The 27,863-nt window shown below is 56.1% G+C and overlaps 8 protein-coding genes across 8 annotated transcripts; 5 read left to right on the top strand and 3 right to left on the bottom strand.

Annotated features, from left to right (window-relative positions):
- Positions 1 to 385: 385 nt before the first annotated feature.
- B0H18DRAFT_1128458 (uncharacterized protein) lies at positions 386 to 5,064 on the top strand (the record flags this gene model as incomplete). Its single annotated transcript, XM_048035336.1, has 9 exons — positions 386 to 1,162; positions 1,211 to 1,291; positions 1,342 to 2,561; positions 2,614 to 2,729; positions 2,787 to 3,292; positions 3,346 to 3,627; positions 3,676 to 4,026; positions 4,080 to 4,649; positions 4,705 to 5,064. 9 exons carry the CDS (start codon positions 386 to 388, stop codon positions 5,062 to 5,064), a joined length of 4,263 nt encoding a protein of 1,420 aa, XP_047885054.1.
- Positions 5,065 to 5,260: 196 nt separating this feature from the next.
- Positions 5,261 to 9,638, bottom strand: B0H18DRAFT_1061184 (uncharacterized protein). Its single transcript, XM_048031114.1, has 6 exons — positions 9,285 to 9,638; positions 7,557 to 9,221; positions 6,263 to 7,501; positions 6,069 to 6,210; positions 5,955 to 6,010; positions 5,261 to 5,903 (listed from the first exon to the last, which is right to left on the bottom strand). The coding sequence occupies exons 2-6, from the start codon at positions 9,212 to 9,214 to the stop codon at positions 5,636 to 5,638; spliced, it is 3,363 nt and encodes a 1,120-aa protein (XP_047885053.1). The 5' UTR covers positions 9,215 to 9,221; positions 9,285 to 9,638; the 3' UTR covers positions 5,261 to 5,635.
- Positions 9,639 to 13,745: 4,107 nt separating this feature from the next.
- On the bottom strand, positions 13,746 to 15,432 carry B0H18DRAFT_1167305 (acid protease; the record flags this gene model as incomplete). The annotated part of the gene is made up of 7 exons (XM_048035858.1): positions 13,746 to 14,025; positions 14,078 to 14,259; positions 14,316 to 14,668; positions 14,719 to 14,889; positions 14,944 to 15,100; positions 15,148 to 15,205; positions 15,257 to 15,432. 7 exons carry the CDS (start codon positions 15,430 to 15,432, stop codon positions 13,854 to 13,856), a joined length of 1,269 nt encoding a protein of 422 aa, XP_047885052.1. The 3' UTR covers positions 13,746 to 13,853.
- An 861-nt stretch (positions 15,433 to 16,293) lies between these two features.
- Positions 16,294 to 17,996, top strand: B0H18DRAFT_919470 (signal peptide peptidase-domain-containing protein). Its single transcript, XM_048041602.1, has 7 exons — positions 16,294 to 16,426; positions 16,478 to 16,585; positions 16,641 to 16,757; positions 16,811 to 16,901; positions 16,949 to 17,193; positions 17,267 to 17,565; positions 17,620 to 17,996. The coding sequence occupies exons 1-7, from the start codon at positions 16,328 to 16,330 to the stop codon at positions 17,870 to 17,872; spliced, it is 1,212 nt and encodes a 403-aa protein (XP_047885051.1). The 5' UTR covers positions 16,294 to 16,327; the 3' UTR covers positions 17,873 to 17,996.
- A 586-nt stretch (positions 17,997 to 18,582) lies between these two features.
- Positions 18,583 to 20,174, top strand: B0H18DRAFT_1128454 (acid protease; the record flags this gene model as incomplete). Its single annotated transcript, XM_048035335.1, has 7 exons — positions 18,583 to 18,758; positions 18,816 to 18,873; positions 18,928 to 19,081; positions 19,139 to 19,309; positions 19,362 to 19,714; positions 19,769 to 19,950; positions 20,003 to 20,174. 7 exons carry the CDS (start codon positions 18,583 to 18,585, stop codon positions 20,172 to 20,174), a joined length of 1,266 nt encoding a protein of 421 aa, XP_047885050.1.
- Positions 20,175 to 22,137: 1,963 nt separating this feature from the next.
- Positions 22,138 to 23,763, top strand: B0H18DRAFT_892435 (voltage-dependent anion channel-domain-containing protein; the record flags this gene model as incomplete). Its single annotated transcript, XM_048041344.1, has 6 exons — positions 22,138 to 22,223; positions 22,291 to 22,480; positions 22,527 to 22,616; positions 22,671 to 22,786; positions 22,840 to 23,462; positions 23,519 to 23,763. 6 exons carry the CDS (start codon positions 22,138 to 22,140, stop codon positions 23,761 to 23,763), a joined length of 1,350 nt encoding a protein of 449 aa, XP_047885049.1.
- Positions 23,764 to 24,210: 447 nt separating this feature from the next.
- Positions 24,211 to 25,632, bottom strand: B0H18DRAFT_1061155 (uncharacterized protein). The gene is made up of 3 exons (XM_048031113.1): positions 25,147 to 25,632; positions 24,967 to 25,083; positions 24,211 to 24,914 (listed from the first exon to the last, which is right to left on the bottom strand). The coding sequence occupies exons 1-3, from the start codon at positions 25,524 to 25,526 to the stop codon at positions 24,587 to 24,589; spliced, it is 825 nt and encodes a 274-aa protein (XP_047885048.1). The 5' UTR covers positions 25,527 to 25,632; the 3' UTR covers positions 24,211 to 24,586.
- Positions 25,633 to 26,891: 1,259 nt separating this feature from the next.
- Positions 26,892 to 27,507, top strand: B0H18DRAFT_1128451 (uncharacterized protein; the record flags this gene model as incomplete). Its single annotated transcript, XM_048035334.1, has 3 exons — positions 26,892 to 26,943; positions 27,001 to 27,117; positions 27,179 to 27,507. The coding sequence occupies 3 exons, from the start codon at positions 26,892 to 26,894 to the stop codon at positions 27,505 to 27,507; spliced, it is 498 nt and encodes a 165-aa protein (XP_047885047.1).
- Between the last annotated feature and the right edge of the window lie 356 nt (positions 27,508 to 27,863).

Here is a 27,863-nt window from a genome sequence, read left to right as displayed (position 1 = left end):
TGCCAATTACGAATTTAGAGTTGTTATGGGAGGCGTTCGCCGAGGACCTGAAGCTGAGTTCTGAGCGCTGAGTACCCACCTGGGCAAGCAAGCATGTATCGGCCTCCCCGAACGTAGGATGTTGAATCCATGGATACATCGGGAGTTACCTGAAAAGGCAACTTGGGCGGGATTGAGCGTACGGTAGTCCACCCGGGGTCGTTCAAGATGTGACCGGGAAAAGAGCGATCGTGACGGGTTGTTTCACATCTGAGTATTGAATACGGGGGTGTACCTGCATACGGGATATGGGATATGGGTGTTCTCTGTAAAGGCGACTGGATTGCGAGAAAGGAGGCGCTGGAGGGAGAACGATTTGTAGCCACGTGTGGGCGGCAGGAAGGGGATGTGCGTCGCTGGCGAAGGCGGGCTTGACACACGCGACTCTGCGACGCGGCCTGCCAATCTGGCGTCCCTCTTCAGACAGCCGTCGCCGCGGTCGCCTGCACCGCCCTCCGCATTCCCCTCTGGTCTCCACGCCATCGGGCCCAGCGACATCCATGCCTCCCGACGCACCTCCCGCACCGATCTAGACTTTGAGCAGGCTCTGCGCGCAGGCGGCACCGTCGTCCTCAAGGAGAGCCTCGACGTAGACAGCTTAGGTGCTGATCTCTCCAACGCTTCCATCTCCTTCTCCTCTTCTTCCCCCTCGCCTCGCAGGCCCCGTATACCCGCCACCCCCACCATCGTGCCCCCCACCCCCTCTCCCGTCGCCAGTCCCCACCCGCCGCCGTCCGCGTCCTCGTCTACCCGCTCCAACCTGGCGCCGTCGTCGTCCTCGTCGACGGCGGACTTTCTGTCCGAGGAGCCGGACGGCGAGTACCACACCAAGCGGCGCTCCATGTATCGCTCGCCCGGCACCGCGAGCAGCCCGGACCTCGCGACCCTGCTACGTAAAGCGAAGGCCCGCGGCTCTGCTCCCAGCGACGGCAGGACCCTCGACTCGCCGACGACACCCAGCAGGCCCGATGCGTACCAGGGCCAGCGGTTCTCGACGTCGTCACCGGCGCCCTCGCCGCAGGTGACGCCTGCGCCGAAGGGCAGACTCAAGCCGAATCCGTTCATGGACCTCGCTCACGACGGCAACACGAGTGCAGAGTGGGTCATGACCAGCCCGGCCAAGGTGCGTCTCCCGAGATGTTGCATTGTCTCTGCCACTCATGTCTCTCAGAACGCAAAGTCTTCCGTCCGCCAAAAGACGTCTGCTTTCCTGGGCAAGATGCTCGGGCAGTCGAGCACCCGCGAACGCTCAGTGAGTCGTTCGCCTGTGCGGCTCGCATTCGGTGCACTGACACGCCGCAGCGAACGATCACATCATCGCCGTCAACGACATCTGTCGCAACGTATCCGTCCACGCCACTCATGGACGCGTTTACACCGCCCGTGCCTCCCATCCCGCCAAAGCACCGGGCAAACTTTGTCTCCCCGCGCACGGATCCGTCGGACGTGTTCAGCGATTCGTCGAGCGTCAACAAAAGTCTGCCGTCGGCGCCCTCGGACGCGGACGATGCGTCGCTGGTGATGATCGAGCGGTCGCGCTCGCCGTCGCCGACGACGACGCTCCGGCAGCGGCCGAACTCAGCCTCACAGCACACTCGGACCGCGAGCCGCGGGCACAAGCGGCGGAGCATGAGCGTAAGTGACGCAGACGTTCAGAAGGCGATAGCGGCTGCACAGGGCGCAGGACCATCGACGCCCGCGCGCGCATCGGGCGAAGGTCGCCGGCCGGAGGTATGGGGGCGTACTCTGAGTGGCATTATCTCTGACTTCCGCGGTGAGCTCTCGCAGCTCGATACCGCGACGTCACTCGACCTGCGCGATCCGACGACGCCGGCGCGCCGACCTGCACTCGCGGCTCTGCGTGCACAGAGCGACGGTGCGACGAGCAAGGAGGACAGCCCCACGCGGCCGACGTTAAAGCCAATAGTGTCCTCGCCTGCGAAGATGCTGACGCCTACGTTCAACCTACAACCTGCCGAGGCGGTCATGTCAGGCGACATGACCGCCTCGCCACCGCCACTCCGTCCGGTTTCCCTGCAGCATTCGCCTATCCGTGCACGTTCAGGTTCGGTGAATACAGGCCCGCCCCGCGTGTCGTCGCTCAAGTACGGCCCACGCTCCCCCCAGATGCGCAGCGGGAGCGGGTCGCTCGCGTCCGTCAGCATCGGCATGGGTGGCGCTGGGACGGAGCGTCTCCGGGCGCAGCACCGCTCGACGGCGTCGACGTCGGAGCCGTCGCTCGTGCCTGCGTCGGACATTGGCGGGGAGAATATTACGCGATTTGCGCTGAGCAGCGCCGGCGCACGAGCCTCGCCAGTCAAGGGCTCGGGTGAGGATGGCACGGACCTGGATACACGGGGGCGGGAGCTGGCGGAGCGATGCTGGACGGAGGACGAGGACTTCATGGCGAAGGACAAGATCGCGGAGTGGCTCGGTGGGCAGAGCGTGATCAACAAGACTGCGCTCCGGCATTACATAGACCACTTTGACTTCTCGGCGCTGCGGCTAGACCACGCGTTCAGGTGAGTGGGTTCATGCATTGTAGTTGCGAGGGTGAATGACAGGAGCTTGCAGGCGGTTGTGCGCGAAGCTCTTCCTCAAGGCTGAGACACAGCAAGTCGACCGGATTCTGGACGAGTTCGCGCGGCGGTACTTTGACTGCAACCCCAGTAGCATCTTCGGCAGTGCCAGTGCGTGCATCATCCTCGCACGCAACACTGCAGTGTAGGCTCACAATGTCATCTTAGGTGTCGTCCACGCCGTCACGTACTCTCTCCTCCTTCTCAACACCGATCTCCACGTCGCCGACCTCGCGACGCGGATGTCCCGCGGCCAATTCGTGCGCAACACACTGGGCACCATTCAGATGCAGTTACAACCGAACCAGGGCTCGAACAGTGACCTCTCGTATGACGACTGGACGAGCTTCCGCGCGGGCTCGGATAGCGACGTCGCCGGGGCGAATGCCACGCGGCGCGCGAAACGCAGCGACAGCATCGCGAGCTGGAACAGCATCGGCACGCGCGAGGGCATGTCAAACTCGGTGACGTCCGCGGGGACGTCGAGCGGCCAGTTGAGTTCGGCTTCGGACGGCACAGGGCAGCGGCCAGTGAATGGGAGCGAGGTGTCGGTGGCGTCGGGCCAGGAACCGAGGATGGCTGAGCGGGAGTCGAGGGCGCCGGAACGGGAGCCTGCGCCTACGGCTATAGTGCATGACCGGAATTGGGAGTCGGAGGTAGAAAGCCTGCTGAAGGTGAGTGTTTGTTCGCTCTGAGCGGCGGGCAGTACTCAGGGTATCCTTGACAGGAAATGTACAATGCCGTCAAGAGCCAGCAGATATTGCAGCCTATTGGCAGCGCACTGACGGCCCGGTCCTCCACCTCCTCCCTCAGCCCGCACCACGGTGCGCTACTGCGCCAACGGAGCCTGCGCGGCCAACAGGGGGACCGTTTAGCCAACCTCAAGCGGGGAAGTATACGCGGTCTGCAGTCGATATTGCACGCACAGTCGGGCGTCAGTCCTTACAGCAGCAACAGCAGCGTAGACGGCCGGGCGAGTCCTGCACCAAGTTTCGCCAACTCGATTGAAGTGGGTCGTACTTAGACGAGCAGAATCGCGGTCCTGACTCTCCTCTAGGGCTTCCACGCCTCAACAGCATCATTCCTCACCCCCGCGATGGGCTTCGCATCCAATCTCTCACATACCATAATCCGAGAGACGCAGGAGGATGATTCTCACAGCATGGAGAGCTCGGATTCTGGTACTGACGCCAGTATCACGGACGAAGAGCTTGCTCTCCTCGGGCCTCCATGGGCAAAGGAAGGTATGCTCTGCCGTAAGCAGTACTGGGAGTGCACTGGGAAGAGGGCGAAGTCGAAGTCGTGGATGGACGTCTTCGTCGTCATACAGAAGGGCGAACTCAGTATGTTCGTCTTCGGAGAACATGCGCATGGCGCATCGCATGTCGTCGGCGGCGGTAATTGGCTTGTGAGTAGTACGTCAAGGTATGCCATATCTCAGTTCTTGACTTCTTTTCGCAGGAAAACGCGCAGCCGGTGGGTAAGCTGGTGCTTGCCCATTCGCTCGCACACGCTCTCCCGTCTCCGGGGTACAACCGTCAGCGGCCACATTGCATGGTTCTGACCTTGTCCAACGGGGGTGTCTACTTCTTCCAAGCGGGTACCGAAGAGCTTGTGAATGAGTGGGTCTCGACGTGCAACTACTGGGCTGCGCGGCAGAGCAAGGAACCCTTGATCGGCGGCGTCTCGAACATGGAGTATGGCTGGAATCGCGTGTTGGATCCCGTCACACGGGTGCGGTCCGCGTCCGAGGACAACTTTTCACAGCGCGAGGACAACGACGACGGCTTCAGCATCAGGAGCGGTCGGAGTGGCCGGAGCCGGATGAAGGACCTCGCATCGACTGTTCGGGCGGACAAGTCGCCCTGGGCGGATAGGACGTTCATCAACGAATGGAAGCCGCCTATGCCATCCACGGTACCGAGCAATCACGACGAGGAGACTCAGCTCGAGGCCCTGCAGAAACACGTCGCGTACCTCAAAACGGAGCTCAAGCAACATAATGAGCTGAGGTCGCCCATGACCAACCTAGTACGTTCCCTTCCCCCATCAGGGGGCGTATCTCTGACGCTTGTGTATTTTGTAGTACCGGCCTCGCTCCGCAAATGCTGATAAATCCCTGAGTAACTGGGAGAAGAAGTCCCAGTACCTCCTGACAGAGATTGTCAAGTACGAGTCATACATAGACTCGCTGCATGCGGCGATGTCGCTTCGAATGAAGAAGAGAGGGGAGAAGGCGCTTGAGCGTGCGCTCGTTGTCGCGAGTCCGACGGACAACGAGCCTACGGACACTGTAAAAGCGAAGTGGAAAGGGCAGCCTGAAGGAGAGACGATAGAGGAAAGGGAGGAGCCTCCTCCGAGTGCTGGCTTATCACCATCTCCATCTCCAGGCATGCACCGGAGAGAACAAGCCGAGGTAGGGGATGACGACGTCAACAACGACTGATCTTATGCGTCAGGTTTCGTGCATGTTTTCGTACACATCTTGCATATTGTTGCCATACTTACCATTCTGTCATGCTAGTAATTGTATGTTATTTGAACTTGTGAAACGCCCAATCCGCGCATGCATATGTATATGTTTTTATGATGCAGCCAGTGGCCATGTTGTTCTGCGAACACTACTCGATGTGACATTCATTCGTGATTCGTCGTGTCAGGGATCATCATTGAAAGGCAGACTGTTATACAGCGAAGCTCAACTCAAAGCATATATGTACACAGCAAGAGAGCGATGTTAGGCAATACACGTTTCATCGATTGCACAAAGACAGGATCCGAGTGGTCGAGCTCTGGTGAAACAATAATCTATGGACTCTACTGGCGATCGTACACACATTGACATACCCTCGTGACAACAGGAAGCATGGTAAGGACGACGGATAATCAAAGGCAATCAGAGCTCGGAGCGGACTGCTACAAGATCTAAGCGGAAGATACAAGCATAGGCATCACACCACGTCAGAGATGAAAGAGGGATGGCAGAGACGACTTCCGACACACATTATAATACAGTACTACGCACCAATGCCCTCATCGCCTGGCTTGCGACCAGACGACGCCTGCATTGCTACGCTCGTGGAAGTCCGTCTCTGCCGCTTCATAGACATGTTGTTCGCGGCGCCGGCACCAATCCGAGCGGTGGGCGACAGTCGAGAGCCATGCAGGCCCATCGGCATCGAGCTCGTGGTCGCAGCACGCGGTCGACTGGCTGAGGACGTAATCTTCGGCAGCCCAGCAGAGCCCTTGCGCGACGCTCCGTGTGGCGTCCCCGAAGCGCGGTTCCTACACAGCTCATGAGTCTCCTTGCGTGGCCAACAGGATCAGCTCACTCACCGCTTCTTAATCACGTCTGTCTTAAGCGATAACGGTCGAACCACACCATGCAGTTTCTGATAAAGAGCGGCGATAAGCTCGACGCATATATATGGGCGTTTGGATGATACTCACAAAGAATAGGCCGCATGCGTTGCATAGCGGCTGTCCCTCAGGATCTCTTCTCCACAAAGGCGTATTCGTCGTCTGGCAATTGGTGCACACAGTCGGGTTCGCATCCTCCTCGCCGTTCCCATTGCGCCCGACCTCAGGACTACTAGCAAACCGTCAGTGACGCATCGCGACCATCATGCGACTGAAACACCCACTTCTTCCGATTACCATTACGTGCGGAGTCTTGTACTCGCTTCGACGAGGCGATCTTCCGGGGTTGGTTGCGCTGACCCTGATGATCTGCGGACGGCGGCGTCGAGGCGTTCGAGTGGTTGTAGGGTTCTGGAGAAGCATTCGAGCTCGAGTTCACACCGTTGCCCCAGCCATCACTCGACGGACTAGGATGGAAGCTCTGGAAGCCACCGTCTGTGTCAAGAGGGAGAATCTGGTGAGGATCGACGTGGGTGTAGGGCCCGACGGCGAGGCCATTATCAAGGCCAGGGTACATCATGCCTGCAAGGTGGTTGTAATCAAGAGACGAGTCCTCGATAGCCCCGAAGCTGGTGTGGTTTAATTGGGCGAAGCCTTCCGCCACAGCGTGGGAGGCAGCAAGAGCGGGCGCGGAAAGACCTTCACCGCCTGGGCCAACGGCAGGTGAGAAACCACTAGGGATGGACACACGCAGAGGATCGTGGAAGGACAGGTCGGGAGAGCGGATACCCTTGAGTGGTGGCAAAGACGCTGGGATATTTGGGGGCGGTAGGGTATGGGTTGCGCCAAACATATCATAGGAGGTATCATATGAGGAGGGGAAGTTGAAACTGAACGAAGACGAAGGGAACGGAGGGCTGTTGCGCCGGAACAGTTCAGGCTCATGTGCGTCGATGCGATCTGGATGTGGGAGCACGTTGACCTGGTCGCCGCGAAGCATGCTCTCTGCATGGGGCCCTTCTGCGCGGCGCTTCAAGCCAAGAAGAGACTCAGGGGACAGTGGCTTTCCGTTGACCTGATGGCGACCACTTACCCCGTTGAAGATGCCTTCTCGCGCGACGGTATGGTCGAAGCTCGTCTTGCGCACGTGCTTCGGGAACGCACGGTGCTCCGGCGATGCGGCACCTGAGGCAGATATTCGCGACAGCAGTCCGCTCGCTGGGAGCGAGGAGGGATGCGCGGGCGGACTGTCGGTAGCTGAGAACGAGGGTGTTGGGTCAGGCTCGCTGGTTTCCAGCACTGCGGAGATCCCTAGGCGCGATGATGAAGCGCCCGGGATTGGTATTGTAGACGATGAAGAGCCCTTGTGAGGAGACCCTGTCGGGAACTTGATGGCGCTCTGATCAGCCGATTGAATGCCCATCATGGGAGGCCTTGACCTCGACCGGCTGGCAGGCCGCCAGTCCATGGGCACTCGAGAGCGCGACCTGCTCATGGCTCGCCAGTCCATAGGCACAACATCGCTGCAGAAGCACGTTTGAACACACTCGTGCCGCAAAAATGACGCAATACACTTACTCATTATCGTCAATGCCGTCCTGGTTGGCGCCATCAAAGCCGACGACCTTGACCCGCGTCGTGCCCTTGTCAACCGGCCTCCCTCGTTCTTCTGCCTCCTCTTGAACCTTGTCTATATCCACGTTGCTTCCGTCAACGTTCAGTCCCTCGTTGAGCGGCTGCTCTCCCCGCGCTATTCTCTCCTCGTCCTCCTTCTTCTTCTTCAACGCTAGCGCCATCATTCGCCAAGTGATGTTCTCCATGCGCTGTGCGTGTGGCAGCGTCGCCTTCGTCCGCGCATACATCTTCCAAACTTGGGTCGCGAGCGGATCGTCCCTCTGCAGTATCTCGGGATCCGTCTCGCCGGCGGCGAGCTCTGCCGCCTTCAAGTCTGGTGAGCCAGACAGGCGGGGAGACGGGAAATTCTGTGGGCGTGCGGTTTCGAGCGGGGATGCGTGCGGGAAGAAGTCGTCGGTGAACAGATCTGACAGCATCTTCGCCTTGGGACTGCTCGCAGACGTCGGTGCTGAGGACTTTGCAGAGTCGCCGTAGAACGAGAGGCTCGTCGGGCTCTGCGTAGAACCGCCGAGGGAGTCGGAGATTGATCCGTGCCGTGGGACGGTGATCTGGGTGAGCGGCGGGTAGGAGGGACCCGTGAGGTGCAGAGAAGATGAGGGAATGGATGAGGGCACCGATGCGGGGGACATCCAGAGGGAGGGCGGCAGCGAGGCATTAGAGCGCTCGTTCGAGTGGTGTACGCTCCCGCCGAAATCGAGTGACGACGGTGCGGATGGGAAGGAGGCGGAGAACGTGTCGAGGTGCCCGTCGTTCATGGGACCGAGCGGGATGTCGTAGTGACCAGGCGGGCCAGGGAGGCCGGGGCCGTTGAGCTGATGGCTGAGCGAGCTACGCCGGCTGTGGGGCCCGCCATCACGGCCGTCCTGAATCCTGTGATTCTCGTAGGGGTGCGAGTTTGCCATCGAGGAGCCCGACGGAGGCATGGCGATGGGTCCATACTGAGGCAGTCCGTTTACGGGGGATCTGCGCTTACCATAGGGCTGGCTACCCGACCCTGGCCTGAAATGTTGTGGCGAAGCTCTCTGAGATGTTGAGGGCGTGGAAGAGTACGGAGATGGCGCATTCGACCAGTGCCCTGGCAAACCTTGACCGGCGCCAGGCCGGCCAATGTCCTTCGTATTGAGAGGTGGGATGCGAACATTAGCCGAGAATTCATTCGGCGAACGTACAGAGCGCGCGGGAAGGCTGGACGGCACACCTCCGTTGGCGGGCGGCAGGACGCCTGATGCCGCTAGGGCATGGAATGTAGAGGGATCGAGAGGTGAAGAAAACATGTTCCCCCAGTCGTGATTGGGCATGTTCGACACCGAACCGTGCTGCACCGAGGTATCGCCAGGATGGGGCGGCGGAGGGACAGAATGCTGCAACATCGACGGTACAGAGGGCGGCTGATTGGAGGCGGAAAGAGAGATGTGCTGAAGCCAAGGAGAGGCGTGTGCAGAGTGTGAGACCGAGGACGGGTGTGGGCTGGTCTCGACAGATGGGGCGGATGAGGCGGGGTGGGGAAGGCCCGCGGTGTTCACGGTCGGCCGGCCTTGAGGCGACCACGGACGACTAGTATGTTCGTTGTACGCTCGCACCTGCGATGTCGGGAGTTCCATAGGACTCCTAAGGGGCGGGAGACGAGGTGAGCTCTGGCGAACCTGGGGGCGGGGTGGAGGGCGAACGCACCTCAGATGACAGTGATGGGATGGGTCAAGACCCGGTACGGACGCGCCGCGCTCGCCGATGGGCGGTTCTGGAGGATGGGCGAGGGTGGGGGAGATGGCCTCGGACGCTGTGCGGGAGGGCGTCGTCAACGGCGAGGAGGAAGACGGCGAGCAGGCTGGAGGAAGCAAGCCGGTGGCTGCTGGGGGACGGACCGCACCCGAGCGTTAGAGGAGTCCAAATAGACGGCCCACAAACCGCTCATACGCTTTTGCCGTCCGTTTTCGCTCGTTTTCCCGCGATCAACATGTTCCGCCCTCTGCGGCCTCGTATGACCCCTGTTCGCCCTTCGCGCGCCCTGCGCCCCGCCCGCGTACGCTCGCTGTGCGCTGTGGACGGCCGCGGGAGGCTCGGGCTCGACGCGAGCCGTGGCTGTGGTGCGTGAGAGCACCTGCCCGATTAGGAGGCGCACACACTCATCCACGCTGCGCAAACAAGTGCGTGCGTGAGCCTCAGTCTCTCTCTCTCGTAGTATTCGGTCGGCCAGATTCACATGGCGGCGTCCCTCCCGTTCCGCTTCCGGGCTCGTTCTGTGTTCTTAGCATTCTCGCGGACAAAATTCAGCAAGGCACAGGCGACATCGATGGCTGAGGCGCATGCTATTCCACTCTTGCGCCGCCGGTTCGCCGGACTCACAGGCATTTCGCGTGCCACCCGCGCTGGACCCACTTGCTTCGCCCCTATGTTTTTCATCTGGGATCCAGACACGCAGCCCCGATCTTGCCAGATGGATTACACGGCGCATCAGGGTGCCGCCACCGCGCCCGGGATGCAGGTTCATCGCCGCAGTCACCTCCTGTCACCTCGTCTCGCTAGTGCGGCAATCCCTCACCCACGAACAATGACATGCTGTATCTCGATTGGCCAGACTTTGCCTCTGCCTCTCATCGCCCACGCGCTAGCTGATGTGTTCCGTCCTCGGTGCACATGCCTCCATAACAAGCCATTGGTCCCGGTTCTTGACGACTTGTCTCTACCGCTCACCCGGGCGAAGCAGGCTCGGATTGACACCAAGCTGACACTCGACAGCACACGAGGCCTTACAGACATGCATCCTTTTGTCGCTCGTCCATGCGTCTGGACAGTTCCCATATATTGCTGCACAGCCCCTTCTGCTCGGCCATCCGCCCGAGCGCTTTGCTTATTGGAGACAACGCATGCTGTTCTTGCGCTTCGTCCTCGCTCCCGTGACAAACAGTTCTCGACATTGGACTTCTAGCAGCGATGGGCCCTGTGTGCCTCGAGGCCGAGCACGGGGTCTAGATCTGGCCCATGCTCTCGTCAACACAGCTCGCGCTGAGTTCGCCACTTGCTCGCCGTCTCCTCGCTCCCCGCCGGCGGTGTCCTCGTCTCGGTCCCATCAAATTAGCGTCGGTGTTCGAACCAGGCACGAGGGGGCCAATGGAAAGGCGGCCATTTCCGGGAGGCCGCCATCCGGCCCCGAACCGCTGCGGCCCAGCTGCGGGACTTGTGCTTTCTGTCAACGGAAATCAATCGAGGGCCCACGGCTTCGCCAGCGGCTCGAACGCCGGCGTCGATGGGTCTGCGCACCCGTGCCTTGATCTTCAAATTGGCTGAGATCCCAACGGACAGATCCTGCCCGCCCGGCTTGGCCCTGGCAGGCCGCTGCAACGTGGAGGCGCACCGTCCCTCTCGCTCCTCTCTCCTGATGGTCAGTAGCAGCAATGGGCAGGACGCAATGACGCCGCTCTTGGGGTGCTGCGTAAGCACAACGCTTCCACGGCACGAACAGCTGCGAATGCCGCACGGTCTAAACTTGATCTGGCCTAGCTTCTGATCTCTCTCCGTCATCACATCTCTCATCCACCGCCGTGTGCTTGTTTGTGCGACTCTCCCAGGGGAATTGAGGATGCTCACCTCTCCGAAGCAGCGACTCTCGAGGCCTAGCCCTGGCCGCTTGTCCCTTGGCCCGCCAAAGTCGTATGCGTCATGGACTAGACGCAGCGAACTCCCGGCCATTCATCCCGAGTCGCGCTTCTCTGCCATTGTCCTCCTGCATTCGCGATGTCTCCACGGCCGCCACTTCAACGCCGGCACAATACGTCTCGTGATAGATCTTAGACTAACGGTGCACAGGGAAGTCGCAAGGAAGACCATCGGAGCTGCACGTCCCAGAGTGTTGGGCGCGGGCGGTCAATTTGGTCGTCCCCCTTTAGCAAGATCGATCCCTGGTAAGTACCAGCCTTGATGTGTTGACACCGCTCTCGGCGTCGTCTGCGTTCTCAATTGCGCATGCTCTTCTCTGCGAAGTCTGTGCCGCCTCAACCCACAGGGCCGACAATGGACATGTAGGTACGCAGAGGTACATATCATACAAGCCCCCCCCCCCCCCCCCCAGTTGCCACCAGCATCTCGCCTACATTGATCTCACCGCGCCACACAGCTATGCGCCAGCCTGTACTTGGCCTGTACTGGACAGTTTCTGTTGCGCTTAGCCTGAGCCATCCGCTCACACTACCCCCGGTCCGCTTTAGGTGCGTCCACACCCACGCTATTAGCTCGAGGCGGGGCTACTGAACCCTGCATTTGAGATCCGAGCGGTTCTCAGATTTCGCAGCGGCGCCACATCCGCTCTCTCTGAGTTTCTCTCTGTGGACTTCGGCCCGACTAGGGGCCGTCTCACGTCTGCGCATGGCTCGAGGATAGCGATGGGAGAGTTGCGTGCTGCTTGCGTGGGTGCGTCTCGGTAGTCCCTTCACTTGGTCTGACCTCCAGGGCCGACCGGGCGTCGGAGGGCGTCTCTTACTGGGTCGAGATGGTTGATGCACGTTGGTGGTGCCATCTTGCCAAGTGGGTACGCTTCTCCAATGCTTCCCTATTTCATTCCCTTATGTCTCAGTGAGAACGCGGGATGCGCATTCACTTTGGCTCGCATGTGATCTGGGCTCAATGAATGCGGGAACCGTCCTCCATGTGATGAGTCCGACATCTGAATCGCGCGGAGTTTTACCTGACGACCAGGACGTCGCATGGATCAAAGTGGACAGCGCGGGATGTTCACAACGAGGCACAAGGACAGCCGTGCATTTCAATGGGAGTGATGGGCCACTAGAGCGCTTCACCAGCTCTGCCGTACGAGCGGCCGGACTTGACTGTGGTGTCCTCGGGCGTTCTGGCGTTCTGGCGTCGGCGAAAGTGGAGTTTACGAGAGTCTCCTCAACTTGTCATTGTGAGCTACCGTATAGTGGGTTGCTATGTGTCTCATGATTGTTCGCATCTGCCTGTGCACGACGTTATTAGCTGCCTCTGCGGTTCCGGCGGATTTCGTCCCGTTGATCGAGGGTATTCCAGCTGATGCGCAGCGGCTCAGCGTCCTGAGGAGGTTCTGAGGCTGAGAGCTTCGGTGCGTGATCTTCGGTCTTGTACATGTTTGTGATACAGGGCTTTTATATATATAATGATCTGCGATGGTCGGATTGAGCTAGCGTTGCTGTTAGCGACGGAACCTGATGAGGTGCACGACGACCGAGATTGAGGTGCGGCAGACTGAGATCGTATCGTCGAGGTTAGCATGTCATCATGATGAAGCAAGAAGTGATGAAGCAAGAAGTATGGATGCGCGATCACCCATATGTGGACGACCGACTCTTTTAGCAGATGCCCACGAGGATGTGCCGCGAAGACGGGGAGGTACTGCGAAGAATAACGGACACGTCCAGCGCGCTGGTACAACTTCTGTATGTAGGTACATCAGCTGTTTTGTGGATGGATTTGACTTAGTACGCCACAGACCTTGGTATGGCAGGCCGTCTACTACGTGCTCCGGACTTTACCCCATACTCGACTTGCGTGACCGGAAGCGTGCGCACCGTTCAATAAACCCCCTCCAATGACTGGCCCATTGTCGACAAGGAGCGAAAGGGATATTTTCGACACAGGATCACAACAACTTCTGTCTTCATGACTAAGTAGATACCTATGTACATAGATGCGATTGCGAGCAAACATTGTGGTTTGTATACTACAGAAGGTTCGATGTGGTGCTTGACTGAGGAACCTGATGCGATTTCATCCTCTCAGTAAAACGTACGCCATTCTTGGATGAGGCGAACTCGGGCGGCTCCGTGTGCGGCTGCGCTGGGCTCTATAAAGAGCAACTGCACGCTCAATTGCTAAGGTGACATGCTACTGACTTGTTTTTTGACAATGGTCTTCACCCGAATCGGCGGAGCCACAGGTTCGTAGCGAGTTGTTGCTTGGTGCTTTCAGTCTGATGGACCTTCTTGCAAACGAACTACAAACCGACCCGAAGCTGCCGAATCGGAGACTGTTACTCCAAGTTACATCCAACAAGTCAAAGTGAAGGACTCAAGAGTTCCCCAACTTGTCGTTACCTTCCAGAAACGGCTTGTGCCTAAAAGATCTTTTGATGATGGGTGTGAGTACTTTTGTGGTCAGGATCACTAAACAATGTAAGGAAATCCATTTACTATGTGGCACCCTAGCGTACATACATCCGCAAATACTGACACGACACAATTCTAGACCGGTTCAGGCGACGATCAAGATACTCTAGGAGAGAGTGGCAAAGCCGACAGCATTCTGATCGAAGGAGAAGACGGTGTAAACGTTCTTCATGAAGCTGTCGCCTAGCAGCCAGACGTTGGACCCCAGACCAAGGTTTTGCCCGGCGAGAGCACCGACACAGTTCTTCGACGTGCTGGAAACCTTTCCGAGGTTGAAGCTGCAAAGTTCGACGATGAGAATACGCCGTGCTATTTCGAAGGTTCACTTACTTCGCAGCGCTGACTGTCCAGCTCTTGCCGCCCCAGCTGAAGGCTACGGTTGGGATATTGTTACAAGGGAACTGGTAGTAACCGTTCTGCGAGTCATATACCGATGAGCCTGAGATGGACTTGTAGAACTGCTGCACTGCGCTCGGGGGGCCGTACATGATCGTTGTCCCGCTGTCGATAATCTATAGGAATGCCCATAAGGAACGCTGAACAATAATGCTGAAAAAGAAACACTCACGGTCTGGAAACCGGTGTTGACGACCTTGTTGTTGACCAAGGTCTTCGCCCCCGAGATCTGCCAGTAGCCTGACCCAGTGACCGTGTGATACTCGGGCGAGCCCTTGTACAGCGATGTGTCCGTTCCACCGATGTAAAGCTCTGAGCCAGAGCTGGCAAGCTTCATTCCGAATACGGAGCTCGTGATTTTGCCCTGGGTCTTCGCTTGGTTCACGAACGGGGGACGCTGAAGACTCGAGATGCTCTGGTATGCCATACCAAGGATGCCATCGATCGGATCGCCAGAGAAGCTGCTCGAAAGCGTCGTCACTGGCGAGAAGTACTGTGCTGTCGACGTGATTCCAGCGACGGCCACTGACATGACGGATTAGCTCTGGGTGATGAACCGTGTGTACGGTACATACCAGTATCCGTGTAAACGGGGCCAGAGACGGATGAACCGTCGCCGTAATTGATCGTAAAAGTCCCCGACTTCTGTGCCGAAGTCGACGACGATCCGGCGGTGTACTTGTCCTTCGATGTGCACACGGAACTCGTGCAAGACGAAGATGGCACCCAGAGGTCGGAAGAGCCGGCTGGATATTGCATGAATTTTATGTTGGCAATAAGATTGGGAGCAGATTACTCACTGTCGAAATCAATCAAGAACTTCTGCGCCGGAGTACCGATGGAGATGTATCCGGCCCACTCTAGGTCACTCTCTTCGTCGGTTGTTGGTTCCTTCTGACGCTTCTGGTGATGGGACGTCGTCGCATTGTGCAGTCGGAGCGGCTTGACTTCGGCGCCCTGTAGTATTGTTAGCTTGTTGTCCGGGAAATACACGATGAACGTACCTCATTCATGCTGTCAGGATCGTTGTTCTGCAGATTGATCATATTCTGCCGGTGCTTACTGTCCATGATGTGGGTCAGACGAGCTTCCTTACATCCGGAGTCTACTCACTTATGGGTGTTGATTGCACTTTGAATAGCAGCTTCATGGTCGAAGACGCCATCTTCGGTGGTAAGACCACTGCGCTTGGCAAAAGCGATCGAAGTCCCCGTGCGGCGCTCGAAGGGCGTCGCGCAGCTCAATACCGCGAGGAAAACGGTTGAGAAGAGAGCGGCTTTGCGGAACATGATGCGATGAAGTGGTAAGTTGCAAGGATGCAGTGTGTGTGCTTAGACGAATGATGCGTTACTCACCAAAGTCTGGCACGGTTTATATACCTTTGGTCAGAAGCCACGGAGGTGCGGATGCCATGATGTGAATGGCGGTTCGGATGGGCCAGAGCAGCGGGATGATCGAATATCGGCAGCGGATGCAAAGTTATCCTGTGGTATAGCGGAAGTGGTGTAAGTGCTGCATCCGCGTCCGTTTCCGGATGCGACTGCTTGGAGCCGTCGCGGCATGGCCCCCGTGCCAGCGTTGCGACTACTAACTTAGCATAACCGGGAAATTCACTACATGTTCGGGATCATCAAGTGACGACCCACATTTCGGAGGCGTTAAGCCACTCTGATAATGTTAAGCCTACACTTTCGAGCTCGATGCGTTAGCACAGTCAATAATAAAATCTGGAGGCACGAGGACATCATTCAAGGCATTGTCATCTATTACTCCTGTAGGAAGTGTATGAAGGGTGTCATTCGCTGAACAAGCGCGAGTTTGAAAATGGGCGACGGGATCGAGAAGATACGAGCAGAATTCGACCTAGCTGGGACTATAGTATGTACTAGAACTCATGTCTTCGGCTTACGGTCGTCATATAGGAGTTTGTGCATGTGGTCTGTACTGCCTGCGCAAAGGCACTTGAAGTCCAAGGAAAACCTAGGTGTCGATGTCTCTCTAGTGATGTGACACCGGACTTTAGGAGAGTTGACGTGGCAGGCGGCACCAGAAAGGCAGGCGGCCTTCCCTCTTCGGCTGTCTGTGGCGGCAGTGTGGCCTGCCACGTTTCGATCATCAAGGCGGCGCTAACCCAGGACACCGTGACCGCGCTGCCACAAACGCACTGATTCCTGCCCTCTTACCATGTCCGCCGAGACGGATTGGGACCTCATATCCTCATATGCAGGACTCTTGAGTCTAGCGACACTGTCTATTTACGCTGGTTCACTCGGATCTGTGACAGTGAGTCTCTTTCCGGCCGTGCCGCAATTGACCGCTTGACTCGTCGGTAAGTTGCGAAAACATCCGCAAGAAAAGGGAGCAACAGCCGTAGACGAGGAGGAAGACGAGGAAGAGATACCTGATCGTCTGACGTCGCAGGATGCATACTTGTTTCCCGTTGTGAGTGGCGCGCCTTTCGACGTCCACTGCATTGAAGTGTCTCAACCCATTTCAGATCGGGTCGGTGGTACTCTTTTGTCTATATCTCGTGGTGAAACATTTTGGGAAGGAGTGGATAAACTGGCTGCTTCAATGGTATTTCACATTTGCGGGCATTGGCAGTGTGGGCAAGGTGTGCACACCTCTCCGTATTTTGCGCCCGCATTGCGTTTATGGGTCCCGTAGTCACTTGTTTCGCTCGCAAGATGGACAATAGGGAAAGGAAGATGGCGAAAACTCGAGCGAGTTCAATTCCTTTGTCTCAAGGGCAGGCGAGGTCAGTTCATAGCCATTCTGACTTAGGCGTTGCTTGACCCTCTACAGAGCTCGTCTCGTTCTCGCTGCGCACCCCGTCGTTTATTCTTATCCCTCTCGGTGCACTTCCATCTATCGTGTATAACTTCGGCCCGGGTACGACTCGCAGGTCCGGCCTACTGACGGACATCCTGGCCCTCTCGTTCGCGCATAACGCGATTTCGCTCATGAAGATAGACTCCTTTCAGACGGGATGCGTGCTCCTCTCTGGACTATTCCTATACGATATCTGGTGGGTGTTTGGGACTGATGTGGTGAGCAAACATATCCATCGCTGGGACCGCGCAGACATGTTTACATTAGCTCACGTCTTCTCTACATTGGTAGATGGTCGCGGTGGCAACCACACTCGACGTTCCGATCAAGATTCTCTGGCCCAAGTCTCTCATTTTCTCCACTGAGCGCGGTTTTACCATGCTCGGTCTAGGCGACATCGTTGTACCTGGAATGTTTATCGCTCTAGCTCTGCGCTACGACTATCACAGATCAGACAAGGCGGTCCAAGGCTCGTCATTCAGCAAACCGTACTTCTACGCTGGTCTATTGGCGTACGTCACCGGTCTCATGACGACTATGGGAGTCATGCATTTCTTTGGGCATGCACAACCGGCTTTGCTGTACCTAAGGCGAGCTTCAATAGCGGCATTGTTTATCAGCATCATACTGACGATTCGTCTCAGCCCTGCATGCATGATCTCTTTCTTCGTAACTGCATTCGCCCAGGGTGACTTTACACATGCATGGGCATGGTCCGACGAAGCGGAGAAACCGAAGACTGACGAAGGCAAGACAGAAACTCCCGCGAGTGGTGTCGATCCAGGGCCGGCTGTGGCGGCGGCAGCGGATGACACAATTGCTCCTGCCAGCGAGAGTCAAGACAAGACAGTTCACGACTCGGACGAAGGCACGAAAAAGCCAAAGACGAGAGGCTAGCGTGTTGACAGGGTGTAAGATGGTTTTGACAATACACTCATAGACACTGTCTGGCCGACTGTAACATATTTAATGTGCTAAACTATTTCAGGAGCGAGCCCAGAGGGCCGTCATGACGCGGTCATGTGACACTGCTACTTCAACCCGGGCAAGCCGAAGGCGAGTTCCCCGCCCGTGTTTGGGGCGTGCAAGGCTCCTGCTTCCGTTATCCGCCTTCCGCACTCGTGTCATCCGCTTTCCTCTCCACACCAGTACTCGATACGCTGAATTTGGGCAAGATCTGCGACGGCTGTGTTGACGTGTGGTTCGAATGCCCGCTAATGTCTCTGCCTCCAGATCGTCCGGACTGAGTATCACAGCAGGTTTAGTTATTCGTTTCGCAGCTATAATGCTCCATATCTTGTTCACATATCTTTTGGATAGCATCGCAGCAAGTGTTCGGACATCTTGGAGTGCGCCAGTCTAGATCGTAATCGGACACGGATGCCATCCGAGTCGCAAGCCGTGCGACGGACTAAGGACGCATAGACGCTTCCATATCCGTGTTTCCGTTATGGATCATTTCATAGCGCTCGAATGTGCCGTTTCCGACCTACTGACTGCTCTTCCGAGTATGCATAAATACAGGGACGAATTCGACGAGTGTCATCCAATCTCAGTACACCGACACCTGACTACTCCGCGTCTACCCCCAACAATCCTTTGACAGGATGTTCTCGAAGTCTACACTCGTTGTTATGGTCACTCTCGCACTCCTTGGCTCTACAACTCCCGTTGACCGGGAGCAGGGCACCGTCATTCCCTTCGCTAAGCGAAGCGGGCTCGCCACATCGGATGGTGTCTTCGATCATGAGAACGCCATCCTGAGCACGGTTCGCACCCACAAGTACGCACCTCGAATATATGTCTTGTGTGATTCAGCTAATCGATTCCTTGCACACAGCAAACATCGTCAGAACATCATCAACCTCCAGCAAAATGACCCTGACAGTATGAACGAGGTACGTCACTTGGGAGATAGGTGCTGTCAAACTGCTCACTTCGCTCTTGTTTAGGGTGCATCCATCAAACCCATTCGAGCCTACGAGGCTCCTGGATCTCACGAAAAGCGCCAGAAGGAAACTACCGTCGACGAAAATAGTGATCTTGAATGGGCTGGTTCCATCTCCATCGGAACTCCCGGAACCAATTTCTTGATTGACTTCGACAGTACGTCTATATTGTGTCCACGGTATATATTTTCCGCCGGCTGACTGAGGCTTGCAGCTGGTTCGGCGGATCTTTGGGTCCCTTCCTCGAACTGCACGAGTGCCGCATGCGATACCAAGAACAAATATCTCGCCGTACCGTCATCGACTTCTCAACGCAAGGAAGGATCTTTCTCCATTCATTATGGGGATGGATCCACAGGTTCAGGGCCTGTATATACGGATACTGGTGTGTTTGGGTTTTATCCAGACGTCCAGAACAGTCCACTCACATTTCTTAGTCACGGTCGCAGGTATCCAATCAAATGGCCAATACTTCTCAGCTGTCACCACACTGTCGGACAAGTTCAAGCCAGACCCCATTGACGGCATCCTGGGCATGGGGTACCAAAAATTGTCCAGTATCGGGCAGCCCCCCTTCGTGAACCAAGCGAAGACGCAGGGCAGCATCAAGAATGCTGTCTTCGGTATGAAGCTTTCGAGCGCGGGCTCCGAACTATACTTGGGAGGAACCGACACGTCACAATATAACGGGGCCATCGAGTACCATCCCGTGTCCGGCTCCGGATACTGGCAGATATCGGACGCGAAGGCCATCGTGAACGGCAAGACTACCAATACGGGGTTCCAAACTGTACGCAGACCGTCCATTATCAATATACCTGATCTTACGTGGCTCGGTGGATAGGTCATTGATAGTGGCACGACTATCATGTACGGCCCCCCGAGCGCTGTGGCCTCATTCTACGAGTCCGTGCCCGGAGCATCCATGTTCGACTCCGATAACGGCTTCTATCAGTTCCCATGCGATTCTGTCCCTGCCGTTTCTTTCAACTGGGGAGGAAAGGACTGGACAGTCAGTGCCGAAAAGTAAGCCATCCAGCGTAGCCCTCTCAAACAATATGCTGACTATAGTTCTTAGCTTCAACCTCCGCCAGACCTCGCCCACGTCCAACTACTGCGTCGGTGCTCTTGCAGGCCAAGATATGGGTCTCGGAGACGATGTTTGGCTGCTCGGTGACAGTTTCATGAAGAACGTCTATTCGGTGTTCTCCTTTGATCAGAATTCCGTTGGCTTCGCGGACTTGTCGTAGATCGGGGAGCCTTTCTCTGTCGCATTACACCGTGTTGTATGCTACTAGGAGGTGTAAGGTACCTGATATTACCCATGCACTGATGCAAAAATGTGTTGTGGCATGCAATAACATACTTCGTTTGAGCCAGAGCGTTCAGTGTACACGTGCGGGCGCCCGACTTCACTTTGATTTAGGAAACGTCTCCCGCAAACAACGCCTCCAACTGCCAGCCATCCTGAATATTCATGCTCAAGCCGTCCTCCTTTCCGTGTGCTGACGGCCTAACTGTTCTGAGACCGAGACGGCGCCATTTCAACTCATTGTTTCGTCACTCCGAGTCGACTTCGGCTTTCTGTTCCTCAATTCGTCACGGGAATGTCAAACGCATCGGTATGTCATCTCGATCAGCGAAGTGTGTAGGTCAACAGTGGGCACAATTCAACGCTATTCCGCTCGCTACGACTAAGGCAAGCTCCGCAGAGTCGGTTTCATGTCCGAGCCACTGTAGATGTCGACCTCATCAGCTTCCGACTGCTTCAAGCCACCACTGGAAGGAACGCTGACCTGCTCTCTACGTGACGAGTACCCGAGGGACGTCTACTTGCTCTTCGGGGGCTCGGCGCAGCCACACGCGGGGTAGGTGCAGGAGCCGCCGTTGGCCTGGACGTTAGCGCAGGTGGCCTTGTCCTGTCACATTGTTCAGTCATTGTCCCTCTGATCCAGGACTTGAAGTGATACTCACAGACATTGTGATTGGTATGCGAATAGAGGAGTTGTCGAGGGATGAGTGGGTTGTGTAGTCGTGCTGTGGTCTACGGTGCGCATGCGCTCCTCTTATAGGGCTCGTAGGTTGCACACGCGTTCATGATCCGACCACCGTGATGTTGTATTCGGTATTCGGAGAGATGTTATTGGTCGGCCTCCGTCCAGTGAAAGAGAGCGCGTTGGTAATGCCATTTGATGTGGTGGATTTCCTAAGACGGCCGTCGGAGTGGCATTGAGGGAAGGAGTGGACTCATAACCGCAGTCCTCTCATTCGTGGGCGCAGAATATACGCGAATAGGCATGCAATGTGGCCGGCATGTAGGGTCGTCTCCATATGCGTAAAAGCCCGAAGGATGTGCGTGTCGTGTCTGCCCGGTACATTCGCCGCGGACCGCTCGTGTGTTCTACCTTCACATTGTCGCCAAGTTCCACTTTCTGCGACCGGTAGTGACGGGGAAGTTGGGCCTCTGTTAGTAACTATGATCTATCGTCGACACCGGACAAATCACTGGCTCGCACATGAGGTGTTGGATCATTGACTTGTTCATCGCTGTCTGTTGCCGGGGTTTCTGCGTCCACGCCGAAAGGCTACTGACTGCCAGCGTCATATGCATCAGGACGCAGGCGGTTGCTGTGGGTTCCTAATCCTGTGTCATGATCCTTGCGAGACATCTTGTGCAAGTCTGAAGCCACAGGCGACCTACTGACCGCGAATTCCGAATATAGGTGAAGCTCAGGCTGCAGTGACGTGAGTCATATGTTCCAATTCCGAATAACAGCGAGAAGCCGACGCAGGAGGCATTTCATGGAGAGTTCAGTCGCCCATCGTCTTCAGTCCCGAATGTGTACAGACCACGGCTCTGCAGTTGGTCGCATCGGGAGGACGCATGATATCAGTGTAGTGAGTAGGGGGTTTCCCAGAATGGCAGGAAGGAAGCGTGGACGGTGATTGGCTAGACCGCGGGGGGGCGATGCGAATTCGGAATGTGGGTTTGGCGCGCAGGGATGACGGTGCACTTGGCCATTCTTTGCTCATGGCCGTGCGAGAAGATGTGCATGCATTTTTCAGCCCGTGCTTCGCTGAATCGTCACTCGGCGCGGCCTCAAATACCACGTATAAAGTTGCTGCTCGCCACAGTCCAGCATCGACGGACTTCCTCATACCGTGACGCTATTGTGTAATTGGCAAGTCTCTCGAACATCGCCTCTCGCCCTGATGTCATCTTGCCAAACATCTCATCCAGGACCAACGCCTCTGCTTCTCCCTCGAAAACTTTGGAAGACATGGCCAGACCGCATTCGGTATGTCACGCGTCTTGGTATAAGTCACATATCCCTTCGTGCTGAAGCTCATCCAAATAAACGTCAGACACTTTACACCAATATGGTTCGCAGTAGTCATGGGCACTGGTGCTGTGTCAGCCCTGCTGAACAACTTTCCGTACGGGCAAGATAATGACAACTTCAAGATCGCTGGCTGTGTCTGGTTCATTCTCAATCTTGCCATATTCATCTTCGCATGTGCTTGTTCTCTGCTACGATATGTCATGTATCCAGAGGTTAGCCCTCGTCCATCTCTGTGTACTTGTTCTGAATCCTCTCCAGATGTTCTGGCTAATGCTCGGCCACACGTCACAAAGCCTTTACATCGGCTGCTTCCCCATGGGTATCACGACATTAATCAACTCTGCCCTGGTGAGCAACCTTGTGCTCCGTATCCTAGAATTTGATTGAACAATACTATTCAAGGCACTGAACCAGAACTGGGGTTTCGGAGGCAAGGGCTTCTTGTATGTGTTATGGGGCTGCTGGTGGCTTGACTCTGCCATCTCCTATCTCATCGCATTCGGAATGCTTTACACAATGTACGTACGGCACTCGCGCATCTACGCCGAGGTCGGCTTACCCGATGCATCAGGACCGTCCGGCATGAGCACTCACTTTCGAATATGGCAGCCGTATGGCTTCTGCCCGTGGTCACTCTGGTCGTCGCGTCGTCTACAGGTGGTCTACTGGCGGCTGCTCTTACCCCGCACTCCCATACCCTCGCATTGGTCTCGACAGCCTTCTCCTTCGTTATGGTCGCGATGGGGGTCTCTTTTGCCCTCATGATGATCACGATCTACCTCCTCCGCCTCATAGTCCACAGCGTGCCTGACCCAGGCCTGATCCTCTCCGCGTTCATCGTCCTCGGTCCGCTCGGACAGGGTGGCTTCTCCCTGCTCATCAACGGCACGAACATCTCCGAGCTCCTCCCGCTGCACATTGGCTCGGGGTTCCCGGAGTCCGCGCTCATGGGCCAGATGATTTTCGCAGTGTGCTTCTGCGCGGCGTACGCGCTGTGGGCCATCGGCATCGCATGGGTAGTCGTTGCGGTGTGCTCGATCTACCATGTTGTCGTGGTGCGCCGGACCAGGATCTCATTCAACATGGGTTACTGGGGCATGATTTTCCCGAATGGCGTCTTTGCGATGCTGACCATCGAGCTGTCAAGAGTATTGCAGAGCCCATTCTTCAGGATCGTAGGTTCGCTCTGGTCCGGTAAGCTCCGTCACATCAGTGCCCATGCATGGAACTGACTGCGCCAATGTCATCAGCACTGACGTTCCTCATCTGGGGGTATGTCTTTCTGCGGAGCATCCCCCCCTTCATCGACGGCTCGCTCTTCATGGCGCCCTGTCTCCCGGACGGCCGGACGCGCCAGCAGCTGCTTCCCACCTCACAGATACACTTGCCTCAAGCGTCCTGCTCCTCAGACATTGTCCCACACCCCCCTCCGCACAGCGAGAAGCTCTACGTGTCTGATCCTTCCGCGAAGTCTTCCGCGCGTGAATATACATAACCCCTGTGCCAAGGGCGCACACGATGGTTGGCGCGATCGTCGTGGGGAGTAGTGGGTCGGGCGATGGGGCGTAAGTCGTTGATGACTGTCCTTGCGCATAACGACTTCCATTTTCCTGTGTTGCCCTCTAATTTCATGAAACGACTTTGTACGACGTTACGAATATCTAATGCGCACCATCAAATGGTATGTTTGAACATACCGATAGTGGTCTCCTATAATCGACTTACTCCTTTACGCAGAGCTCTTCGGTAGCTGTTCTTGCCATTCAACTATTTCGCACGTCGCATTCAGGTCTTCCGATTGAGTATGTCTCTTAATGCTTGTGCGCCACACTCGGCTGACTTGTATGTAGTGTCGCGATGATTGGTGGGTTATGCATAGTGTACAGCGCAATACACCCGTCTTCCGCAACATGAATGCGTGACGTGCGATGCCGCCAGTACAGTAGATATCCCTGGGACCAAAGACCTGACTACTGTGGAGTCTTGATGGGGCCAACGAAGACTTCCTGGCCAGACACACGGCCAGATCGCGCGTGGCTAGTACTGTACGGCAAATGCTGAGGATCGCGAGTGGATTACGTGGCTGTAACACGCAGCTAATTTTCATGTATACATGATCTTGGCGAGGCAATGCCATTATTCCCTGAGATATGGGGGCGACGCGATCTACAGCGCAGACGATGATTATCGGAATTATGGAGGAGATAATACAACGTGTTAGTGGTGGACGTTGAGTACAAGGAACATAGCAGGATAGCGCGACAGCAAAACGGAGAAACATTACAGACAGTAAGCCCAGACCAAAATCTAATTGTCCATCACTCCACCCGAGCAGCGTAGATCTCCCGGAACTTGTCCTCAGACAGTGTCACCTTCCTCGCCCGTTCACCATCCGGGTCCTTCGCAGTTAGATGCTTGATAATATACTCGACACCGTCGTCAATCGAGGTCACTACGCTGGTGACCATGCAAGTGCGGGCGCGGGGCATTGTGGGGGTCTTGTACTCGAATGTGGTTCCGAGCAAGGAACTGTCACCGATGTTCGGGAACAGCTTTGGCTTTGAAGCGGTGTCCCTTGACCTGGGACGAGCTGGATGGTTGAGGAAATCGGACTCGGAGTCTTGGTAGGCCTGAGCACAATTAACGCTGTACACGCTTGTGAGATATGTGCGCAGGAAGGCCGACTTGAGATACATACAGCTTCCGGGTGATAGTGGGTTGCAGCCTGCCAATCACATCCAGGTCCCTCATGCACGGCTCATTGCAGTTCAACAGGTCTGATACGCCGAAAGCGGCGAACGTGACGATCCAATGACTGTGGCGAAGAACATGAGCGCTGAACGACGAAGACCAACTGGATGCAACAACTACAACTCACTCTTCAGTCGTCATCTCTGAGTCCGGTTTGCAGTGTGATCTGATCACCCCCTCTATCCAATCGATGCAGCCGTCCCTTTCTTCAGCGTAGTTCTTCATACGTCGCCACCGCGAGAACTCTGGGTCCTTGACCCAACGATCCAGAGCCCGTGTGTAAGACGAAGCGAACCCCTCCGGCGTCTTCTCTCTGAGACGGATATAATGGGCGTGCTCTTCCCAGAGGCACCCGTATCTGACGAGTTGGTCAGATAGTCGTTTCTCCTGCTCAGCCTGCGATGCTTGACGCGCCATGGCGCGAGATACGGAGGATCGCGCGGTGAGTGGCGCAGAGCGCGTTGCGGGTTGAGACGCTCGATGCGATGCTCGACGCGACGCAGGCATAAAGTGAGCAACGGTGCAGACAGTGGAAATGTATCGGGTACGTTGTGGACGCGGAAAGCGACGCGTGAGTTGGCGGTTCCGGTTAGCGCCGAGTGAGGATGGGAGCTGCTCAAGAATAAGTTACGATCGAGCGCAACCCTTATATATTTAGTACATAGGGCGTAGATAACGCGTAGATATCCATGTCACATGATATGTACCTACTTCTTGGTTATCTCGGGCCGGGCCCCGGCGTGCCCATAAGCGCTGAATCGGCTGATGCAATGCTGCCTCCACGCCGACGGTACCGAGAGCGCGTAACGTTGTACTTAGAGTACTTACATACGCATGTAAGTTAAGTTACTCAGACTCTCTATCTGTAGCTACCATTACTGATGCACTCACAAGACCAGCGAGAATGCGAATGATCTTCGACATAGGAACCTGTCATTAATTGTCACCCATGACACTGTGGCACGTCCCTCAAATCTGCTAGTAGACAGACGCCATCTCGAGCCCATGTATTGAACTTGAACGTTTGAACGTTCAACAGGATCTCACCATGCATCGCAATACCTACTAGCCTTGGTGAGCCTGCCCGATCTAATCTTCCATCTCTCGTTCATGCCATCTGCCAGGGCACAAAGGAACCTCCGCAAGACTAGGAGGCCTAAATCGAGCGTGCAAGACTCCCGGGCAACAGCCTTGCCAAGCCTCAATTGTTCTTGTTCTATGATCTCGGCCAGGTGTACTGCCATCTACATGCGCCACGCGGGACGTGCTTGACCGAACCACCAGGTTTCAGTGTCACGAAGCACCAGAACTTCGCACAGCTTCTATTCGATAAGTATTCTCTGCCTCCAATCGTTCTGCGAAAACCTTGATCCTTGTCTTGACCGCACGGCCTAATCATCATTTCTTCCAGTATGCCAGGCGGCGGTCCCAGGCTTCGCTGTCAAAAATGTATCCTTGAAGAGTTGAAACACCTGAGGAAAAGGTACAGCAGGTACTTAAGTCGAAGGAGGTCCGTGATCGCTACGACGGGATGTATGCTGATATCGGATTCTGATCGTTAGTGAGGACACCGCATGGTGAGTTACAGCTTGCATTGTCAGGTGGCATCACAACGGCACCGCCCCTCGGACCTGCACGGCACACTGGTTCACAAGGCAGCTCGCGTACTGACAGGCTAGAAGGTGTTGCATAGGTATGGAACCAAATAACACTAGAAGTCGACCCAAAGAGTCAGGCTTTGTCGTCGTGGCCTGCAGGGATTTGGCGGGTAGTATCTGTTGCCGGAAATTCTATATAATCATGGGAAGGGAAGGCAAAGGGCCTCGTTGCTCTGGCTGTTTTTTGCACCCGCGACCACGTCGATCTGACCAAATGCCTCCACCTCCCGGCGGACCCGGCCCCAATGTCCACCCTTTGCCCATGGGTGAGTACGTGCTGACAGTTGAGATGCGACACACTCTGAAGTTATGGTCACTCTTAGCACTGCCACCTGCGATGTTCCTTCTACTCGCCCCTGTGGATCATTGGGGCATCACCTTTGATCTGCGAACGAGAGTCATGCAAGAACCGCCCCCGGACGGATGGGGGGTCCGCCGTGGTGAGCTCATCCTGATTGGTGTCATTAGCATCACCGGATGTATAACAATTTGTTGTGGCAGGGACCATATATGCTAGGATCAAGAAGCAGCTCATACGGCGTGGATATATCCATGTCCAATACTCCGTATACAATCACCCTCAGGCCAGCGGTCTCAGGGTCTTCATGGACATGTGTAGTTTGCGCTCAATTGAGCCCATTGGTATCTTCTCGACAGCCGTCACAGCCATCGAGATGTTCCGCATCCAAGATCAGACAATGATCGCCACTGATCTACTGCGGCTTGGGGGTCAACTTTCTCCTCATCTGTTCGGGACCACTCCGACAAATCTCATACCAAATAACATCCCCTCCGTGCCGCATCCTTTGGATCCAGATTGGAGTTGGTAGGATAGCCTAGTGAGTGATCGAACGATGCAGCATAGTCAATAATACTAACTGCGCTGTTGAAAGCTGCACGCAAGTGAGTCTGTCCTGACGTTGACACGTCCTCAGTACTCAGTACAATATGCACAGGCCCCGTGTCGGCTGGTGTACCAGGGACTTCTTATCAGTTTTATCGCTCTACCACGCTTTCCGTTCTCTATGTACTGCTACATATCTGGTTTTCGAAATGCTCTGTATGTTGTCCAAGTTATGACCATCTATGTCGTGGAGAACTTCTCCAGAGGACTCGAGATGCGTGGGCAGCAGGCGACGTGGATCAATGGCTCAGTGTAAGAAATCCTATGATCGTTGACTGGGTA

The sequence above is a fragment of the Fomitopsis serialis genome, assembly GCF_022376445.1.
Source record: "Fomitopsis serialis strain Sig1Antser10 chromosome Unknown B0H18scaffold_315, whole genome shotgun sequence".
NCBI classification, from domain to species: Eukaryota; Fungi; Basidiomycota; class Agaricomycetes; order Polyporales; family Fomitopsidaceae; genus Fomitopsis; species Fomitopsis serialis.
This window is presented reverse-complemented; position numbering and strand designations above follow the sequence as displayed.

Coding starts and splice junctions, on each gene's coding strand:
- B0H18DRAFT_1061184 (XM_048031114.1), bottom strand. CDS start 9,214: ATGGAACTCCCGACATCGCAGGTGCGAGCGTACAACGAACATACTAGT. Junction 6,011..6,068: donor ACGCATGCGGCCTATTCTTT/GTGAGTATCATC, acceptor GCTCTTTATCAG/AAACTGCATGGTGTGGTTCG. Junction 5,904..5,954: donor ACAGACGTGATTAAGAAGCG/GTGAGTGAGCTG, acceptor TGAGCTGTGTAG/GAACCGCGCTTCGGGGACGC.
- B0H18DRAFT_919470 (XM_048041602.1), top strand. CDS start 16,328: ATGTCCGCCGAGACGGATTGGGACCTCATATCCTCATATGCAGGACTC. Junction 16,902..16,948: donor TTGTCTCAAGGGCAGGCGAG/GTCAGTTCATAG, acceptor GACCCTCTACAG/AGCTCGTCTCGTTCTCGCTG. Junction 17,194..17,266: donor GGGTGTTTGGGACTGATGTG/GTGAGCAAACAT, acceptor CTACATTGGTAG/ATGGTCGCGGTGGCAACCAC.
- B0H18DRAFT_1061155 (XM_048031113.1), bottom strand. CDS start 25,526: ATGCCTGCGTCGCGTCGAGCATCGCATCGAGCGTCTCAACCCGCAACG. Junction 25,084..25,146: donor TCAGAGATGACGACTGAAGA/GTGAGTTGTAGT, acceptor TCTTCGCCACAG/TCATTGGATCGTCACGTTCG. Junction 24,915..24,966: donor CCCACTATCACCCGGAAGCT/GTATGTATCTCA, acceptor AAGCGTGTACAG/CGTTAATTGTGCTCAGGCCT.